This window comes from Talpa europaea, assembly GCF_964194135.1.
Source record: "Talpa europaea genome assembly, chromosome: 15".
NCBI lineage: Eukaryota > Metazoa > Chordata > Mammalia > Eulipotyphla > Talpidae > Talpa > Talpa europaea.
Genome location: NC_140083.1, coordinates 17865722 through 17887435, shown reverse-complemented (window position 1 = coordinate 17887435; position 21714 = coordinate 17865722). Strand labels below are relative to the sequence as shown.

The following is a 21714-nucleotide window of genomic DNA, read 5'->3' as shown; positions in this document are numbered from 1 at the left end:
ATTCAGTGTGACACCCACTGTGGGGATCGCTGATCTCTCCATCCCTTTGGGATGACTCTGCCTATCAGTTCCAGCTCATGTTGCTATATATATATACTGTCCACACAGCAACACAGAAGGCTGCTCCCCTGGCTAGTACCACCATGTTTGCCATGAACTCAGGGCTCTGTCTCTGGTGACTCTGTCTGGCCATTGGTTGCTGAACATCTTGAATTTGGAGATGATTTAGTGCATTTTTGGCCAATGGAAACATCATGAAGCTGAAGACAGGGCTGCAGCAACTGCAGCTGCTGGTTTAGTGAATCCTCATGTTAAGTGCCCTTGTCTATTTGACTTACTTAAAAAAAAAAAATCCATACAACAAAAAGAGGAAATAACCTAAAGCACTTACTCTAGGAAAATGTTTGCAATAGGCAAAATGTTAATTGCAAGCTATTCAACCAGGAGACCTTCAAAGGGAAAATATCAAGACATCAACAGTAAGTGGCCAAAAGGATATATTCTCACAAGGGGAGGTTTCAAGAGTTGCCATAGATAAGGAAATATGTGCAACTTCTCCAATTATCAAGGAAAATGCAAGTTAAAGTGATAAGATACGCTAACAGACTGTTAGCGGTGCCCACTAATACAACATTTTGGGAAAGCAATTTGGTGATATGTTTAAAAATCTTAAATATTTTCACTCTGAAAAACTTAGTCTGGGCTTAGATTTCTGAAGACGTAATTAGAAAGAAACCATAAGCAGGCCGATGCCATTACAGTAGCAGTTATAGAATTCGAATACTGTTTGGTAATAAGGGGAGTGGTTAAGGAAAATAAGTTAATGTGGGTTTTCGCCCTGGGAACATTGCCAGTAAACTGACATCCATGCTTTCTCTCTCTCCTGACCCTTGGTGTCATCATTTCCTCTTTATCCAGCTAACATCAAGAAAAGAACTCATAAGATGGTACAGATTCCTCGGTTGGGGTTATTAAGCCAAGGCTTTCAGTTTTGTATCATCTGCATCATACAAAATACTTTCAACTACCTGGCTACCTTCTCCTTCCATTGCCTTCCATGCCACATCTTCTCCATGTTCTCTCTTTTCAGCCATAATTCAGGCTCCCTGCCTGCCTCCTTTTCTGCATGACTCTACACATTGCAATTATTTAAGGCCCAGTTTTAGTGCTGCTTTTCTTCTGACTCTGTACTTATTCATGGACTCTCCACTACCATGACTTTATCCATCTATATGCTTGTGTCTTTTTTTTAAAGATTCATTCATTCATTCATTCATTTATTTGTACAAGCACTGGGTACAGTCAGAAGCGCAGGAGGGTGAGGGAATTCACCAGAGCCCGGGAGGGGGGGGGCAGAGCAGGCAGAAGGACCGAGGTACACTGCTGAGGGGAGCAGCGGGTGGCAGGAGAGGTCTGTGTGACCCCCTCCGGTGGCTGGGGAGCAGCCAGGGATTGGCGCTGCAGAGGCTGCGGGCAGCTTCAACCCAGCGCTCAACCACTGCGCCACTGGGGAGGCCCTCTTGTGTCTTCTTTATCTTCAGCCCAGAGTGTGCCACTCAGCTCCAGGCCCATATCCAACTGCCATATCCCCTGGATTATCACACAAGTATGTTGAACTAAACACATCTGAAAATGAAATCTTGATTTTTTTTTTCCACCCAAAGTCTGCCTTCCCCTCAATGTGTCCCATCTCAGTAGCCAGCATCTCCATCCATTTTCTCACAAAAATCCTCCATACCCACAAGCCCCACTATCAGTCCTGCTCCATGCCCCCTCTGTAAGGGATCCTGAGTCTTCCAGTTCTGTCAGTTTCCACAGTATCGCCTCAGCCTGGGTTCCTATCATCTCTTAGTGAATTCTTAATACTATGTGGCCCTCCAGTTTTGAGGTAGTGGAATTTTCCATACATATATTGACTAGAAGCTCATTGAAGGCAAGGATTATAGATGTTGTGTTCACTGAAGTAGTCAATACTTTGTATATCACTTGGCCCATGTTAAGAGCTTGGTCATATATTTATGTCATAAATATATGAAAGGATTGCTGGTATATAAAAACGTATGTGAGAACTGGAAGGAAAGATAAATAAAATAGCTGGTGAAAATAGGATCTTAAACTTTCTGATACTTTTATTAGGATGTTTGAGTAGTAAAATTTAAGACATGTATACAGGGTCCTATGTGATTTAATCATATGCTAAGATGTGTGGGTGGAAGAAGGCAGCAAGAATGAGAGCTCATCCATTTAGTGAAGATGAGTTAGTGAGGATGGTTTGGACTTTGTTACTACGCCCAAGTCCCCAGGAGGTGGTAGAGCTTCAGTCTAGTTGAAAGTTGTAAGTACTTGTCTTCTTCCCAGAGGGTTCTGTGACCCAGAAACAGAACTTATCGAAAATGGGAAGATGGTGGTGTCCCACTAGAATGGACTTAGCAAACTTGTTAGAGAATAAAAGACAGGAGTCTTAGCTGGTGGGGGACAAAGTCTAGGTGGAGGTCAGAAGTATAATAGAAGATAGAATCCCCTCGGTTGTCTGGAACAATAACTCTTCATCATAGATGCCAGCACTTCCTCCACTCCCAGCCTCCAGCCCTGCTCAGCCCACCTTCCAGTCAGATCGCTTTCATGCATCTGGTGCAAAAGGGGCCCACCTCTGCCATATTCCTTTAATTTTCCTTTTCAACAAGAGAATTGACTGCCTCATTCCTTTAGCTAATTCACTGGCGGAAGGTTTCTTTAGGGAAAATTGAAAGGTTTTCTTTTTGTGTCCTCTCATACACACACAACAGTCTTCTCACCTGGTCATATGCTTGACCATAAACATAACCTGTATTCATTTTAGGAGCAGAGTTCATCAGCTACTTCCTTCTTTAACTCTAATAACATTTGCAATGAGAAATTAAGTCACGACAAATGTAGCAACATCTGGGAAATCAAGTAAACCCTGGATCAAAGAGAAACAAATCCAAAAAAAAATTGGGTTTGGGTAGCAATATTTACTATCATAAAGATAGAAGTTCTTTTTAAATTAATGCATTTATCTAGTACCATTCCTGTCAGATTCACAATCTCCTTACCCCCTTTGGGTAAAAAGATCTTCAAGTTTATATGGAAGAGTGGTGTCTAGGAAATATTACAAAAATAATAAAGACAAATAAGATTTTCCTTTTCAGATGTTAAACATATTTAAAGTCACAGTAGTAAAAACTTGATGACAGTGGAACAGAAGTAGATCAATAGATAATTGAAACAAAGCAGAGTTCAGAAATAGATTCAAGATCTGTGATAAATCAATGTATGTCAAAAGTGGTATTTCAGTTCATTGGGGAAGGGAGGGTTTGTTTTTAGTAAATGGTTGTGACATAACTGATTAATCATCTGGATAAAAATAGAGTTGGACCCTTATCTCACTCTCTATATAAAATTAAATTACAGATGAATTAAAGATAGCAGTTTAAAAAAATCAAGTCAGGATGGTGGAACAATTTTGTATTTGTCTATAAGCTAGAGTTTGGAAATTACTTTATAACCATGACAAGAGACCCTCTATTTGATTACACAAAAAAAAAAACCACCCCACATCATATAGAATAAAAGATACCACACACAAAAGTTGCCAGACAAACAGTAGATTAGGAGACATTATGTGTCAGAAATATAACAGATAAGGATTAATATCTGCACTGCACAGAGAGCTCTTAAGAATTGATAAGAGAAATACAAAGCAGAAAAACTGTCTGAGAATATGAATATGTGCTCCATAAAAGAACACATCAAGTAGCCAATAAAACATTTCTTTCTTGACATCAGCAATCTGAGAAATTCTCCTTCTATGGTTGGTCAAAGGGTGAGTTAAAGCTCTAGGCTGGCTGGAAATGATGCAGAAACAATAACATGGCTCCTGAATCTTCTTCCCCCCACAGACGTTGGTGAGTGTGGTGGGGAGCTTCTCTGAGAGATGCTCAAAGTGCGAGGTGCTGAACCTGGACAAGAACGAGGAGCTCTGCACGGAGAAAGAGAAATCAAATGGAACGTGCTGGTGCAGCATCCCAGCCAAGGCAGTCCACAGAGGTCAGTGTGCTGCTTTCTCCTTTCTTGCTTAAGAGTGAAGAGTACAAAAAGAAAAAAAGTGAAGAGTACAAGAGAACCTCGAATTCAAGTTACCCAGGATGCCAGGAATCTGAATAACCCCACCCTATAGACTCACTGTCTCCCTACTGGCTGCTTCCTGCTTTTCTTCTTAGTCCTGCTTAACCTCTGTTGCCCTCATCCCATGCAGAACCTCACTGTCACATGGGACTAGACGGGGGTCAGGGTAAATTTAGAGGGCATTGAAGCTGGGGGTGCTTTTGACAAGCTGGGGGTGCTTTTGGTGAGACAAGAAAATAGAACAGCCAGTGTTCTGTCCACTCAAGTTCATGCGTTCATTCCTATGGGAAACATTTATTGAATTTCTATTACGTGTCAGGGCTGTGCTGAGCACTGGGGATCCAGTGACCACCCCTCCCCGAACCCCCGCCTCCCAAAATGGACCTGGTTTTTGCGCGTGGCATTTATGAGCCTTTTGGGACCGAGACCAGTAAAGAACTCATTACAGTGCGGGGGACAGAGCATGCCTCGGGTAGCTCATGAAAAGGGCACCTTGTGGTCTTGGGGAGGTGGTAGGGGGACAAGGAAAGCTTCCTAGAGGAGGAGAAGGGTTCAACCAAAGAAGGGGAGCAGTGTTCCCTGTAGAGACCAGCAAAGGAAAGAACTTTGAAGAGCCCAGAGGTGTTATGTGGCTAAGATGAATGGGGTTGGGACAGGTGGAAAGCAGTGATACCAAATGGATACCAAAGAAGGCACAAAGTAGCCACTTACAGTCGGTACATATTTGTTGACTGAATGGTTGCAGGGATAATGGACTGGAGGAGGGAACAATTGTTCTGGAAGCTCAGATAGGAGCGCTGGTGCAGTGATCTGGTCCAGATGAGGATGTCAGTGAGAGCTGGGGTAGAGACAGATGGGATGGGGAGAAGTGGATGGATTCCAGGGGGGTTAGGAATTACGCAGCGTACACTGTGGACTCACAAGCCTTTTGGGTGAGAAAGACAAGCAGAGTGAACAGCCCAGGCCTCACAGAATAGGCGAGGATCCTCATGGAGCTGAGTTTTGTGGCAAGAGCTGGTTTTACTCCATCAATCCTCAGTCCCTCCAAAGAGGATAGAATGCATGACAGTCCGGGACGTGAGCTTAAAAAATGCTTCTGTGCCCCTGGGCTCATGTGACAGTTTGGATCTGAACTGCTTGGAAAATTATTTCAATTTTCCACTTTACTTTGTGCACACGAGGCAGCCTTTGTGATATGCTGCTAGTTAATTTTGGTCATTAGCATGCAGATCTTGCTCACCTATAAAATATGCTTCTGAAGTATTTGAGATCTCCTTGTAAAAGCTCATTGTCGGATTTTAGAGCCACCATCAATTGCACCCAACCCTTTGCCTGCCCTTTTCTGAATGTCTTACACATTCAGAGCAGACACAGACTTTCCAACCTCTTGCCAACTGCCATTGCCAAAACCTTTTTTTAAATTTTTTTTTAAGATTTATTTATTCATGCATACAAGAGCTGGGTTACAGGCCGGAGGTGCGGGGGGTGAGAGGATTCACCAGAGACAGGATAGGGAACAGAACAGGCAGACTGACTGAAAAACACTGCTGAGGGGAGCAGCGGGTGATTAACAGGAGACGTCTGCTTTGCCATGTGTGTTGTTCCCTGGCAAGCTGGGGATGGAACTCGTGCTGCAGTGACTGCGGATTGCTTCACAGTGCAGTGCTTAACCCCTTGCGCCACCAGGGAGGCACCATTGCCAAACTTTTGTCCGTGACCTATCATAAGTCTATGATAAGTCCCTTTTACCAAATCCTGTTGCCCCTTCTGCTTCTGCCCTAACCAGTCTGTTTATTCTAGCACCCTGTCACCCTCATCGGCACCCTAGTCTTGATACCCAGGTATCAAGGTTCTGCTGCCTAGAACTCAAGGCACTCATTGGCTCCCTTGTCTGGGCTCTCAGGTTCTCACCTAAGATATTTTATCTCTTCCAGAGAATCCATAAATCCAGAGCAGAGACCATATTGAGTCATTTCCTTGTGATTCAAGTCATTCCTAGTTGTGCCTTGTGCAGGGTCGATACTCAAGAAAGTGCAGCTTCTGCTGGTTTTCACCACTGGAGACTGTGGATTCCACCGATGTGTATTTTTCACTGAGTCACTTCCTGCTTACCCCTGTTCCTTCTCCTGACCTCTGTCAAGTGTCTGTTCAAATGCTCTTGCCAAGACATCAGGCAAACCCTCCAAGGCTCCTTGTCTTTAGAACATAGAGTTTGCACTTCTCACATCCCCACTCTACCGGAGCAGGATTTTATGTCACCTCTTAACTTTCAGAATGAATTTTACTGCCCTAAAGAAGCACCTAACAGCAAGGGTTCTCAGAATTTTGGAATCACACACTAGAAAAAATTCAGTAAGAAAATTAGGGGTGCCAACAGTTAGGCCAACTCCCTGTCATGTCCAGATTTTCATTTTTAAAGTATCTACCAAGACCATTAATTCTTAAAAGGAAGACGATCTTAACCAAAGTGGGTGACAGCCTGGCATCTGTCCCAGGGCTAGAAAGGCCCATAAACAGGCCGTCCACAGCCGTTCCATAGGGACAGCAAACCACTGTGTCCCAAACCTGCTCCCAGCCTGCCAGGTCCCCACTTGGAGAACAGGGCTCTGAAATCTTCACTAGTCTTGCGAGTGATTCTGGGCTTGGGAATCACCTTGCTAAGAGTATATATAGATATATAGAGAGAGAGCAAGCGAGAGATCAACAAATGCTACTTTTCTCTCATGCTTGATGTAGCACAATTTTTATTTTTCTCACTATTCTTTTGGGGCTTTCTAACCCAGGGGGAGGTTTTCAAAAACCAATAAGAAAACTTTCATCACAGATCAGATCACAGTGGACTCCAGGACAACCATGGGTCCCAACCGGGAACCACAACTTTAGAGTTAAGGAAATATATATGGTGTAGATTTTTTGTGAAGGTGCAGGATTTCCTTACAAACGTTCTGGTTATGTTCTAGGCACTTCTTGCTCGGTGACTTGTTTTATTCTTATGCTGTGGCCAATTACAAGCTGAGATAGTGATCCAGGGAGAAGAGGAATGTAAATGGGCTGTAAAATGGCTTTTTCCTAGTGATTATCCATGGGAGGCTTGGAACTAGAGGTGGGCCCTGGTCGGTTTGGAGGTTGTGCTGTGCACTTTGGCTGCCTGACGCGAATGGCCCAAGGGGAAGGAACCACATACTGACTAAAATGTTAGCGAACAGCTGGCGCACCCCACACTCTAGGCAGAGGAGGCAAAAATATTGATTTTTTTGCATTTACAGCTTTGCTTGACTGTAGTGGAACTCCACCATAAATGACTTCTCCCCCCTTCTCTGCTCCAGATGTTTTAATTGTCAGCGCGAATTTCTCCTTCGATTCTTGGCATTTATCAAAAAGATTCAACTTTACCAACTGCTCATCATTAAGAGAGTAAGATTTTTATTTGAAATTTAAATGTTCTCTTGTAGGTTTTATTTATTTGCTTTGTTCCCCAGTTTCCTAAAGAACTCTTTTGGGGAGTAGAACTTTCCAAAGTGCCTTTTGGAGTGTGGCCTAATGGGAGATAGGAGGGCCACTGAGCTAATAAGCTCAGCTCACTCACTCAAGCCCTCGTTAGAAGGCGGAGCAGTGAAGGCACAAACCCGGGGTGCTGAAGTGTTGCCACCACTGGGGATGTCCATTCCCCAAGAGCAGAGGTGGCCTTGAGTAAGTACAGCAGAAGGGGTGCTGCTAGCTTCTCCCCTGATCAGGATGACTTTGGGAATTTGGGTTGCAGGAGAGGGTATGAGTGTGAGGCAAGGGCAACTCCTTCACCAAGGGGAAGGATGGGACGAACTTGCATCACACACACAAAACATCCAAATTCTGCCCTTTGTACCGCTTTGGCCTGCTTGAACCATGTACCCCCGAGTTAGGGCCACACCTCACTCCTTGCTTCTAAAGAGGATACGGGAAATGGTTTCCCCCTTTACTCCTTTTTCCAGTTGGAAGAAGGAATAGAGTTCCCAGGAAAACACAGGAAACTGGATTAGTGAGTCTTCAGTTCTTTCAGTGGTGTGTGCTTGACGGGGTGATAGCAAATGTGATTCTTTGGGATGAATTCAGACTCACAGCTGAGTTGGGGAGCCCCTCTGCAGCTACTGGAACTGGGACCCCTGGACCCCAGCTTTTTGCTGCAGCACTTAGGAAGAGGGTGTTCAGGTGTTTCTTTTCAACAGAATGTATTCAGAAGGGGAAAAAATACCAATACCAAGCTTGTTACGGAAAGCCACAGTTCATAAAATAGGGAAAAGGGAGAATCAGGTAGAATTTTACAGCTTAGAGGGGTTGCAAAGATAAAGCAGCTTCCCAACCCCCATTGTGAGAGGCCAGAGGAGAGGAAGTGACTTGCCCTGGGTCCCACAACTAGGTAATTAAGAGCCAGACCTCAGACCCACAGCTCCCCAGAGGGCAAGTGCCCTTTCCTTGGGTGCCTGCTTCCTGTTAGCAAAGCACTTAGTATAGTAATCACACCTGAGGGCTATTGATGGGAATGCAAATCACGGAGCTGCTTCTAGCACAAAGAGGGGGCCAGGCCAGATAAACATTTCACTTCCTCTCCAGGGAAGTGCAGTTGCCATAGGCCAGAATATCAGAACTCTGACAGCATTTCTTGAGGACATTATAAATTATGAACTGTGCCCCATTCCCTGCGTTAGTTCCTCTCTGGCTATAGCAGGGCTGGGGTTCCACTGATTTTGACTTCTACTTTTGTCATCCCTTCTTTAACTCCGATTATCCTAATAAGTGCTTTTCAGGTTCTCCCCTGTTATTCATGCATGGTCACAGGTGCATGAGTAACATTTGATTAGTGGACACAGTTCATCCTTAATTGGATTAAAAGCAAACACCAGCACCCAGTTTCCTCCTCTTGCCAGGCAACACTGTTGGTCTCCCATCTTTCAGGTAGTTACTGCTCCAGTGGGGGGGGCGGGGATCAGTCTCCAGAGGGAAACTTCCTGAAGGTAGAGGAATATCAGAACTGGGTTCAGAAACAGATTTAGTGGGTTCCTTTTATTTATCGAGGCAGCAGGTGACCCCAGCTTCAGGTTTCCATGGCAATCCCCTGCAGGTGTGGTTATAGTCCCTAAGTCACAGGTCTGCGCCACCCCCCCACCCGCCACCCCCACCCCGCAGGACACAAAGTCAGCCTTCCATCCCCAGCCTCAAGGAACTGCCTTCTGTCCCCTATTCAACACAGTCTGTCCAGGGGTTGTTTTCTTCTTTTAAATGCTCCCACGCCACATCCCAGAGGGAAGTTCAAGGCTATGAACATTTTCCTAAAAATGTAGGAATTAAGTTGATTTTCCATGTTGCCAGATGCCCAGTATGCATCGGAACTGGCTGTGCTTGGTGTGAAAGTGCCAGAAAGTGTATCCACCCCTTCACACATTGTGAACCTTCTCACTACAAGAACAACCAGGTAAAGTGACATTTTCAGTGTTAAAAGGTTTAAACAAAATAAGTATTTGTGACCGCCCAGTCCCAGCCTGTCTTTCGTGTTCAGTTCAGATTCTGAATTTCCCATCATTTGGTTGTTGAAGGGATGTTCTTTGTTTCAGGAATACTGTCAAGTCCTTGGTGAGAAAAGGGCAACTTCTAAGACAGGAGGAGGAAGATTCAAAGACAGTAAGAGCAACAGAACCAGCCAGGGCTTGAAGGTCAGTCCCTGTTTATTTATTGAAAAATGGAAAAAAACTTCTTTTAAATGACAACAACAACTCCTACTTTGGGTTTCTTTTAAAAATTCCCTATTTTATTTTCTACTAAAATTCCCTTTTTTACCTCTGGTTTTTAAGCAAGTCTCATTTAATTGGCTCCATACATCAAAGGCTGCACATTCACATAAAAGAAATTAAAATTCTGTAATTATGAAAAATGATCTTGTTCCAGTAGGAGTGAAATGATAAAGGTGACTTTGTGCCTCACTCGGGGAGAGTTACAAGGAAGTCAAGACACAACCTTGGGGAGGTTGCAATTCAATGGACACATTAAGATGGCACTTCTGGGGCGCTTGGTTGGAGAGTGGTCTTTGCCAAATATACAAACTCACCTCATTCGGACTAGTTTTCTTTACTGGGTGGGGATGACTTGGCCAGCAGTTAACCGTGCTGAAAAAAATGGTTGCTTATATGTATAATGCATGCACATCTCCCCACTTCTCAAAAAGGATTATTTTCTATGAAATTTCCTTGGAAATTCCTCCAATTTTCTTCATAATCACCAAACTCAACAAGCATGCATGTTTGAAAAGAGAAGATGTGAAATGTAAACATTTATGGGCAGAACTGGAGGCTAAGAGAACACCTAAGCGCTGGCTTTATTCAGTCAATGGAAGCGAATGGAGCAGCTGTTATATGGCAAAAAATAAAAAAAAAAGGCCAAGTTCTTGCTATTAATAACTTTGGGGCCTAGTGGGAGCAGACGCATTCAAAGCGACATGTTTTGGTGTTTTTAAAAAGACTATTTCATGACTATCCTGTGGCTTTGATTATCCCTTGGCTGCTATTTAAGGTCAAGTGTCAATACAAATAAGTAGCACATTTTTAATCACTGCTGAAAAGTTGATGGTAACTTTAGGTGAATTAAGTAACAGGCAGAGGGAATGTGAATCAAAATGGATTATGAAGTTAATTAAAGGCATTAGAAAGCTCAATGTGCCAATATCTGTACACTTTAAAGTCTGTGAGGTTTTATTAAGTGATAGGCTACTTTTCCCGCTGAAAACTGGGGTACAGCAACAGGAATTTGCCTCAGGGAGGCAGGGGGGCTTTCTTTTAAAAAGTAGACTTCTTGTTTTGTGTTTCAACTTTTACAATTTTTGGTAAAATATGTTTGACATCAAAATTGCCATCTTTACCATTTTAAATGTACAGCTCAGGTGTGTTTAAGTTATTCACGTTGTTATGCAATCATCACTCCAGGCATCGCCAGAACACATCTCATCCCAAGAACCAAAACTCCGTACCCATTAAACTCTAACTCCCATTGCCCTGTCTGCATCTCCTCTCACAGCCCCTCCTTTCTGTCTGTCTCTAGAAATTTGACTATTCTCCTATAAACAGAATCATGCAGAACTTGTCATTTTGTGACTTGCTTATTTCATTTAACATACGTCCTCAAGGTTCATCCCTGTAGCTGGCTCAGAAGTTCCTTCCTTTTTAAGGCTGAATAATATTCCATTGTATGTGTGTGCTACATTTTGTGTACTCATTGGTTGGTAAACAATCATTGGTCACTGGGTTGCTTCCACTCTTTGGCCATTGTAAATATAAATATAAAGGTGGGTATAGAAAAAATCCTTTGAGACCCTGTTTTCAATTCTTTTGGGTATGTATCCAGAAGTAAAATTACAGTATCTATTGGTGATTCTGTTTTTAATTTTTTGGAGAATTACCGTGTTGTTTCCCACAATGTGCTGCTAGTTTATATTCCCACCAAAAGTGTACAGGTGTTCCAATTTCTCTATATTCTTGCCAACACTTATTTTGTGTTTTTTTTTTTTTAATACTAGCTTTCTAGATGGACATAGAGTGGTACTTCATTATAGTTTCAGTTTGCTTTTCCTTAATGACTAGTGATGTTGATCACCTTTTCCTGTACTTGTTTGCTGTTTGTGTATCTTTAGAGAAATGTCTATTTCAGTCCTTTGCCCGTTTTTTTAATCAGATCGTTCTATTGCAGTGTTGTTACTGTTTGTAGGATTTCTTTCTGTATCCTGGATGTCTACTTCTTATCACCTGTATGATTCGTAAATATTTTCTTTCATTCCATAGTTCTCCTTCTTACCCTGTTGATTGTATCCTTTGTTGAAGAAAAGCTTTTAATTTTGATGAAATCCAGCTTTTTGTCATTTTATGCTCCTTCTTTGAATGTCAAATCTAAGAAATTATTGCCAAATCCAGTGTCATGTATTTTTTTATCTTTCATTTTGCATATGATTTAAGGTAAGCTCCTGTCCCACTTCATTCTTTTGCATGTGAATATCCAGTTTTGCAAGCTCCAGTCATCTGGACATTTCTTTTGCACTGGTCTGTAGATCTGTCTTTTTGTCCATGATACACTGTTTTGATTACTATGGCTTTGTAATAAGTTTTTAAATCAGTAAGCATAAATCTTTCTACTTTGTTCTTCAGGATTATTCGGAGGGAAAACTAAACTTTTTATTTTGAGATAATTATAGATTCACATGTGGGTGAAAGAGAATACAGAAATATTTCATTTATCTAGTACCCGGTTTCCTCCAATAGTCACACCAGCAAAACAACAGCACAGTATCACAGCCAGGATATTGACAGTGACAACAGTCTGGAGACACAAGGGCTAATCAGCTCAGCCTCCCCCAAGTTGCTGTTTATAGCCACACCTACTTCCTTCCTCCCTCTCCCTCCTCAATCTGACCTCTGGCAACCACTCTGTTCTCAGTTTCTACAATTTTATCACTTCAAGAATTTTCAATAACCCGAATCATCCAGATGGATCCTTTTTGGGTTCACCTTTTTAATGCAACATAATTCTCAGGAAATCCACCCAAGTTATTTTATGAATCACTAGTTGGTTCTCTTTTATTGCAGAGTAGTGGTCCATGCAATAACTTTTAAAATTACTTTTAATTTTTAAAGAAAAAATAATAAGATCACTGCATTCTGGTTTCCTGTGTTGTTTTCCTGCATCTTCTGACCTTTGACACTGGGGTCACAAGAGCAGGGGAAACCGGGAGATCAGGAGGAGGCTGAGAATAAACAAAAGCCCAGATCTGTCCCCAGTGCTTCTCTGTGAATGACCTTCTTCGTTTAGAGGAAAGACTTTTTATTGATAATGAAATGTTTTCTTTAAATATAGACTCAGAACAGAATCTCAAATCTGATTAAGAAGGACTGCAGTCTTATCTGTCATGGCAGGGATTTCTCATGCTCTGAACACTGCTGCCTTTCATTATTCTGTGTAAATTCAGGTTTCCAGTGTGGGTCCTTGAGTAGGCTTGAATAAAGCTCTGGACACTCTTTTCCTAGCAGAGAAGCCATCGAGAACTTCCCTGCAAAGGATCTTCCCACTCAACACATGCACCAAGTGCTACCAACATGCCAGGCACGGGGACGTGAAATGTGAATGGTGGAGACACAACGTTAGGCTCCGTGGCACTGAGCTTGGGTTGGTTCTTCTTACAGTATTTATCAAATATGTAGGAGGTGCCATTATGCTGAGCTCATAGGTATCAAGAGGAGAACGCAAATGAGCCAGGCACATCTCTTGCCGTCCATCTCAAGAATCTTCTACATTACATATAAGTAACAATACAAGATTTACTTTTTTAAGAGATTTTTTTTTTTTATAGAGGCATGCTTTTATTTATTTGTTTGCTGGTTTGTTTGTTTGTTTTGTTTATACATGCACTGGGTACAGTCAGAAGCGCGGGAGGGTGAGAGAATTCACCAGAGCCAGAGCGGGGAGCAGAGCAGGCAGAAGGACCGAAGTACACTGCTGAGGGGAGCAGCGGGCGGCAGGAGAGGTCTGCACGCCATGTGGGACCCTCCTCTGGTGGCCGGGGGGCAGCCGGGGATCGAACCGGCACCGCAGAGGCCGCGCGCAGTTTCGCAACCCAGCGCTCAACCGCTGCGCCACTGGGGAGGCCCAAGAGATTTATTTTTATTTATGCATACAAGGACTGGGATATAGGCCAGAGGTATCAAGGGGGGCGGTGAGAGGATTCACCAGAGAAAAAGTAGGGAGCAAAACAGGCTATCTACTGAAATACACTGCTGAGGGGAGCAGCCAGCGAGACAGGAGAGGTCTGCTGCACCGTGTGGGTCAGCTCCCTGGCCAGGAATTGAACTCGTGCTGCAGTGGCTGGTGATAGCTTGACAGTGCTGAGACTTAAAAACCCTGTGCTAACAGGAAGGCCCAATACAAGATTTAAAAAATGCTAACATAGGAAAGTACTGGAAAGTATTGCAAACTTAGAGAGCCACTTTGTGCCTGAGACCTCATCTTAAGTCATTCCTGCCTGGCAATTAAACACACTTAATGTGGTTGGTTACATTTTTGATGGGTGGCGGTTCAGCCAACCTTTGAAGGATGAGAAGCACACAGACATGAGAAACTGGTAGTCCAAGTAGAGGGCCTAGTATAAGCAAAAACCTAGTGGGCTTCAAAAATTCCAAGGCATCCATTTCAAAAGATCCCAAGAAATTCAGTTTGGCTAGAACTGAAAGACGTAGGAAATCTTGGAACACAAGGTTGAAATGACCCCAGAGCTGCATCTGGAGGGCCTAACACACTGGGCCTGCTTTTGACTTTGTGGCAAAATGTCTTTAAGACATTTTTCTAAAAATATATTAATTTGCTCCTCAATACATGGTACCTATAATAGGGTTTCTGGTTCAGTCCCAGTTTGGACCTATTGCTCTGACAGTGTTTCATGACCTCATGACCCAGCCTCAACCCTGACCTCAAAACACGTGCTGTCATTTACCAAGGGGGACTGCAGTAAGGAGAAGCATCATCAAAATAGGGGGACAAACTCAGAAACCTGTGTTTGCACTTAGGATGAGAAGCATTTTCAGCTATTAAAGCCGGTCTCTCCGCCACGCTTGGCCCTAACCTCTTTTCCTTCCTTTTCTTAACAATCTTATATCTGGTGCCTCCACCTGCTGAGAGCAGAGATGGCTGCTCTCTCTTTCCTGTTCTCCAGGAAAGGTTGTGAAGATCTGTGATATGATGTTGTTCTAATATTTGTTGTTCTTCGCGATATGCTTATCGCCGTAAGGCAGTAATAAGCCTTACAAAACCGTGCCTTCAGCTCTCGAGGAATTTACTTTCCAATTGTTCTTTCTTTCTCTTCCTTGCCCTTACTCTGCTTCTTCCTCCGCTTCTAAATGTGTATTTTTATCTTTGCGCTGGCAATCCAAAATGACTGTTTGAGGGTCCTTGCTTTTAAACGTGAAATTACATTTTATTTTTATTTTTTTTGTTTGTTTTTTTTGTTTGTTTTTTTAAAGAGGCATGTATTTTTATTTATTTATGATTTATTTATTTGTTTGTTTTGTTTATGCAATCACTGGGTACAGTCAGAAGCATGGGAGGGTGAGAGAATTCACCAGAGCCAGAGCGGGGAGCAGAGCAGGCAGAAGGACCGAAGTACATTGCTGAGGGGAGCAGCAGGCGGCAGGAGAGGTCTGCGCGCCATGTGGGACCCTCCTCTGGTGGCCGGGGAGCAGCCGGGGATCGAATCAGCGCCGCAGAGGCTGCGGGCAGCTTCGCAACCCAGCGCTCAACTGCTGCGCCACCGGGGAGGCCCTGAAATTACATTTTATATCTACCTTGCTGAGTTGCATCTATAAGCCTAGCACTGTGCCAGGTGCTGTGAGGATTCACTTCCAAATGTTCATTTATTCATAGTGTTTATTGAATATCTACTGTCTCCTAGATCAGCAGTTAAAATGGGTGCCTTGTGGAACTTATATCGTAAGACTTAAGATATTTTGTAGAAAATTTATTTTCATGAGTGTATATGACAGAAAGATATGAGATGCCAGATATTGAGTTGATTAGTGACAGCTAATATTTGTTGAGCCTGTGCTATATCCTGAACTCAAAACAACTCCTTGTTTGATGCTTACAGTGGACCTGTTCTCACCATTTCGTCGGCAAAGAAATTTTGGCTTATGGAGGGTACATGGTGGCAAATGAGATACAAGAGAATGGCACCCAGGAAGTCTGATAGCAGAGTCCGCAGTTTTAATCACTACTCTGCATTGTGTATGACCGCAACTGGATAGCAACAAATGCTAAACCGAGCAATACTGATGCAAAAGTCAGTCTGGAAGGGTGGGAGATCCTGATATTGGCTTCTCTTGGCATTCTGCTTGCAGAGTCTGCCCCATCTTAGACACAGAAGTGAGATGGGATGAAGATCCCCAGCCCGGATGCCTGGGAAAGTTGTGTTTTAGGCATCAGAAACTTTGGAGGAAAGGTTTTGGTTAGGTTGAGAGAATCACGCTGGCATCTTTCTAAAACTGGGAGAGCATAGGACCTGGAGATGGGAAATTGATGCATGGAGGAGTCAGAACCTCATGCTGATGTTAAAACTCAGCAGTGGGTGGATTTTAAGTGACGAGGTGTAACCTGGAGGCAGGGGCCTCTGCTGGAGAAGAGGTCCATGCCCTGCTTGTGGCATCCTGGTCACCTAGTCTGAGGAGTCACACTTGGAAGGTTCAGTGACTTAGAGTGAAAACCTGATGGATGGGTGTGGTGGACCCATCCTGGGCCCTGTCACGTTCCCCAAGGGTCCCCTCCTCACAGAAGTGAGCTTTAATGTCAGCACAGGGTGTTTGTCTGGTACCTTCTCCTGGGAAGTCTCCAGACATTCTAACTTGCTAGGACCAACTGGAAGTTACATTTCAAGTTCCCTGGGGCCTGTTCCAGGGACCTCCAGGAAGGAGCTCCTGCCTGGGGATTGAGCATTAGATGGATAAACTTTTTGTTCCATTCAATTCTCAAATTTTTCTTTGGTAGGATTCTACTGTGCTATTTTCTTTCCATAGCATGGCCCTTTTATACTTTACCATCTCCACGGCTGGTTACCATTCTTCTCAGTTTATCCATTTCATTAATACATGATTCCCTTCCTTCTCAGTCATTAATAAAGATGTTAAATAATTCTGAACCAAATACTCACCCCCGTAGGGCCCTACAGGACACTTTCCTTTAATTAGTTGTGCTACCTTTCATCTCTTTAATGTCCTTTGGTTTCAGATTTCCAGCTGGTTTTGGATCCGTGTGACTTTTTATCCGGTCCTATTTGAACTAATTTTATGAGTGAAAAATCTGAGAGCTGTTTTACTGGTCCAGACCTACAGAGAGCTTTGCTAGATTCAGGGTTTTTTTCCAACAGATTAATAGAGTACAATTTCATCTTAATAAACTGAGCCTTCTGACGTTCCTCCTTCCAATATTCTTTTCAATCATAGCAGTATTTTCTCCATTAATGTCATGGAAATTAGAATTGTGTTGATGTCAAACTTCACAGAGGTATTCTCACTGTCAGGAGTAATTCTCTTAAACCTTTTCAGAGATAACTATTTCTTAGTGGTTGTGCTATTTCCCATATCTTATAATGACTTAGTTTAAAAAAAATAAAAATAACTGGGTGTCTTTCCTAATTAACCAGTCTCTAATGGGCTTTCTTATACAAAATAGGGTATGAATTAAACTTGTGAGCTACCAGAGCTCGTGGCATTTTATCAAATAATTTAAAATTGTGCAACCTTTAAAAAGCACTCAGAAGTCTTGAAGATGTAACCGACAGCATGTGGACTATTGGAGGTTAATTTCTGGACTACACAGGACGGTGAGGGTGATAGTCGACAGTGTTTTGATTTGATGTAAGGAAATCCTGGACAGAGGATGTGGGCAGAATCTCCCTGCGAGGCTGTAAGCAAAGTATGTCTTTGTATTAAGCTAAATTAAATTTTAAAATTAACCCTTCATTGTGTCAGCTTGTGGGGCCCATTCATGTCAGGTGGTAAATTGACGTGATTACAATGCAAAAATAGAGCTAAAATATTGAGTATGTGACGCAGTTTGTGAGGCACTCATTCCTCATCTTTTGTCTGTACCAGATGCTTAAAGATCTTATCAGCGAACAGGTTATGTTTCTAAGAGCTTTTGCAGCCAAATAGCCACCCTCTCTGCTGTTGTCTTCTCCCTGCCTCTGATATACATTATCTAATGAGGTCCTTTCTGCAGCTCTCAAACTGTTATTAAGATTAAAACATGTTCCCCTCAGCAAATGAAGGACAACGAATCTGGCCCTCTTTGAAAGCAGACTGGAAGCACATGCTTTCACGAGACAGGCCAGGGCTGGAGTCCACCCTACACAACCAGGGGAATCTTTGCTAAACAATAAGATTTAGAAATGAAATCCTTCTGAAGTAGCGGGGCTGGCTCAACAAAGGGGAGAATAAAATGTTAAGGTGAGGCAGTAGGTCCTCTGGTGGGGTTTGTTGCCATTTAACCCCCTTAAACAAGGTCTTTTGACATTAGTTTTTATCCTCTACTGGGAGTGGAGAAGTAACATTCACTTGGTGTGTTTGAAAATTTTACTTGGGCAGACATCAACAGTATAAATTTAAGAAACTAGAAGAACCATCTAGAAAGAAAAAAAACCCTAGGAAACATGTTGACTTGGCTCTCAATGTGAGTTGCACTGAGATTTACATAAAACAGAAAACACAGTCTAGCTTGCCCTCCTGAGAAGCCTGACTCCCTGATGCATTCAGTGCATTTGGTTTGGTGAGCCCATGGGCTCTGTCACAGCCACCTGTAGTGCAAACACTGTCACAGTCAATATGGGGATGAAAGGGTGTGGCTGTGTTTCAAAAAAATCTTTATGGAACTGAAATTTGAATTTATGTGTTTTCACATGCCAGGGGAGTATTATTCTTTGGATAGTTTTTTCACGGGCCATACAAAAACAAGTGACAGACTGGTTTGGGCTGCTATAGACACCCGTCACACCCAGAGATCATGTGTCCCCTAAAATACCCACTGCCCCCTAAAGACCCTGTAGGTGCTCAATAAATACTTGTCACCATGCCAGAGCAAAGAGTAAGCCTTTTGCTATACAACACACACTTGACATTTGCAGGGGATTTATCTTGAAGTCTTGGTTAATCCTCCCATCCCAAGTACCACTCTTGCAGATAATTTCCCCCATAAAATGCAGTCAAGTATAACAGAATAATTAAAATGACCCTTTCAGGCCCTTCGTGATTTTATAAATACAGGGCTAAAATCCTTTACTAAGTGATTGAAATAAATTCTGCCACCAAAATCAATTTTCTGTCGCATGGCATCATTGCTGTGATGACATTGACGATGAATTTACCTCAATCTGCAAAGCCAATCCATAGTGATAATGAGTGATGGTGACCGCTCTACCATATAGCACCTGCGTGGGCCAAGGAGCAGAATGCTAAACATGCCTTCTGCAGAGCAGGCAGCCTCGAAGGGCGTCTGGGTGAGTGTTACACATGCAAAATAGCAGGGGACTCCAGGCTGCCTGGAGGAGAAGGTGGTAGGCAGGTGCTGGACATGGCTCCCCCGGTGCTGGAAGTGGCTTTCTCCTAGATGCCCTCTAAGTAGATACCCTTGGCACTTACGACTTTGGCAAATTTCACACGATTCCCTGGACCTGGGGTCATTTTCAGAATAGCAAGAGTGTGAGTATGAAATTCGCTCGTGCTAAAGATCTGCTGGACTTTATATTGGTCAGGACCTTAGATCCTGTCTTGGTCCCTCCTATTGCAGAAGAAGATGGACTTGCTGAAATGGTCTACGGAATAACAACAACACAATGATCAGAGTGTAGGTGGTCGCATTTGTACGGGAAGAGAGAAAGAAATCAGGATTGTGTCATCTTTGAAAAGGAAAGGGATTCTTGTCATCAGATAAAGGGATTTTTTTTTTTAAATTAAGATTTCTTTAATAAAGGGCCTCCCTGGTGGTGCAAGGGGTTAAGATGCAACCTATGAAGTTGTCTGCAGCCACTGCAGCATGAGTTCAATCCCCGGCCAGGGAGCTACCCACATGGCACAGCAGACCTCTCCTGACTCTCCCGCTGCTCAGCAGTGTATTTCAGTCGATCTTCCCTTTCTGTTCCCCACTCTGCCTATAGTAAACCCTCTCACCCCCACACATCTGGCCTGTACCCCAGTGCTTGTACGCATAAATAAATAAATATTAAAAAAATTTCTTTAATGAAGTGCCTTTTTCTTACATCCTTGTTAATTTTTGACAGTGTAGGATTCCTCTCTGAGGTGGCATCATTGTGGTTCTCCCACCACCAAAAGCATCCTGTAGCCATCACCATATCCCCTGGTGCTCTTCCCCTCCTGCTTTCACCACCCACACCCCCCATTCTGCCTCCAGCCTGATGCCTCAAATCTGCTTGTCTTTGACCCTTTGTTTGGTGTTTGGTGTCTCTATATTCCACATATAAGTGAAACCATGTGGTATTTATCTTTCTCTTTCTGATGTATTTTGCTTAGCATAATCTGTAGGGTTGTGGTTTGTTTTTTGTTTTTTGTTTTTGTTTTTGTTTTTTTGAGGGAAACTGGATTAGACACTGCAAACAGAGATGATGTTGCTTAAGCCTACCTGAGATGGAGTCCCAGCTATCAGATGTTCCAAGGAAACTTTGTTGATAGAGAAAGGCCTGATCAGGTTTATAACAGTCTTCCAGCAGGCCCTGAGGTAGCTGTCAACCACAGAGGAGAAACTGCTGGCCACAGTGATCGAAGCATCCAACTACTTGATATCAGGGTACCGAACAGGTTGATTTCTCAAGCCTTCCCCCCTGCAGTATCCCACTTGCTTCAAAGTACCTAACTGAAACAAACAAAAACTGTGACCTGCTTTCTTGGGAACTAAATTTCTCCAGAATGACATTTATTCCAACTTAATGATGAGCCTGTCACTGGCCTGCGGTCGCTGGACCCCAGGATGGCCTTTCCTTCCTTTTGTTATATTGTGAGCCTCCAGAGACTGTCAGGCAACGAGCAGTTATGAAACTCCAGTGATATCTCACTCTTGAGACAGAATGTCAGACTCTTCAACTGTATTTTCAACTGTCTTGTGAGACAAAGACTAATTGGTTTGACCTCATGCTGTCGCGTGTGGAGAGACATGATTCTTCAGCGCTCTTCCTTGAATTCATTGATTTCATTAAACACTGTCTGCTTGTGTTTGCAAAATGTTGTAATTTCCCAGTGATTTCTTTGAACTGCAGCACAGAAACAGATTTTTTGGAACAACGCCACTTCTTCGCTTTGATCTCGTGTTTCTGTCTTTTATTTCCAATAGGTCTTCTACATTAAGTCCATTGAACCACAGAAGATCTCGACCTTGGGGAAAAGTAATGTGATCGTCACGGGTGCGAACTTTACCCAGGCGTCTACCATTGCGATGGTTCTGAAAGGGACCAGTACTTGTGATGAGGATGTGTGAGTTGAAATATCAGTACTTTATCACTAACTGATGGTATAGTGAAAAGTCATTGCGTAATTATAGTGAAATGCCAAGGAATGTCACCGTGATTGTTATCTTTATATAGCCAGATTATTTAAATATACCAAAGTGAGCCAGTTAGTCTGCATGGTTGATAGAATTTCAATAAGTATAATAATTTCTACACCACATTGGAAGTTAGTCAGGAGATCATCCGTCCCAAGCCACCCTGTCCCTCCCATAATCTCAGTACCCAATGATTTTATGTGGTAGCCTGTTCGTGGTCTTGATTTTTTTTATCAACTAAGTCAAGTATGTAGAATTGTAAACATTATTAGAAAATAGTTGAATAGCTCAGAATTGGATGGAAAAACACAGCAACTCTGCCAATGGGTTACCCAGCATTGAAAAAAAAAATTTCTGATCCCTTTTAATATTTGTAACCTTGTCTTTATTAGGCTGGTTTCAGGTTTGAATAATAACTAAATGGAATGTACATTCATCATTAAAAAAAAAGAATAAAACACCCCAACACGA

The 21714-nt window shown here is 42.9% G+C and overlaps 1 protein-coding gene across 1 annotated transcript in view; it reads left to right on the top strand.

Moving 5' to 3' along the window:
- PLXNC1 (plexin C1) overlaps nucleotides 1–21714 on the top strand; it is a gene marked incomplete at its 5' end in the record, with an annotated part of 141038 nt that overhangs the window by 61847 nt on the left and 57477 nt on the right. Inside the window, 5 exons of the mRNA XM_084255964.1 lie at nucleotides 3921–4068; nucleotides 7473–7560; nucleotides 9490–9592; nucleotides 9732–9830; nucleotides 21034–21173. Coding sequence (XP_084112090.1) covers nucleotides 3921–4068; nucleotides 7473–7560; nucleotides 9490–9592; nucleotides 9732–9830; nucleotides 21034–21173 — 578 coding nt within the window. The remainder of the gene's footprint in view (nucleotides 1–3920; nucleotides 4069–7472; nucleotides 7561–9489; nucleotides 9593–9731; nucleotides 9831–21033; nucleotides 21174–21714) is intronic.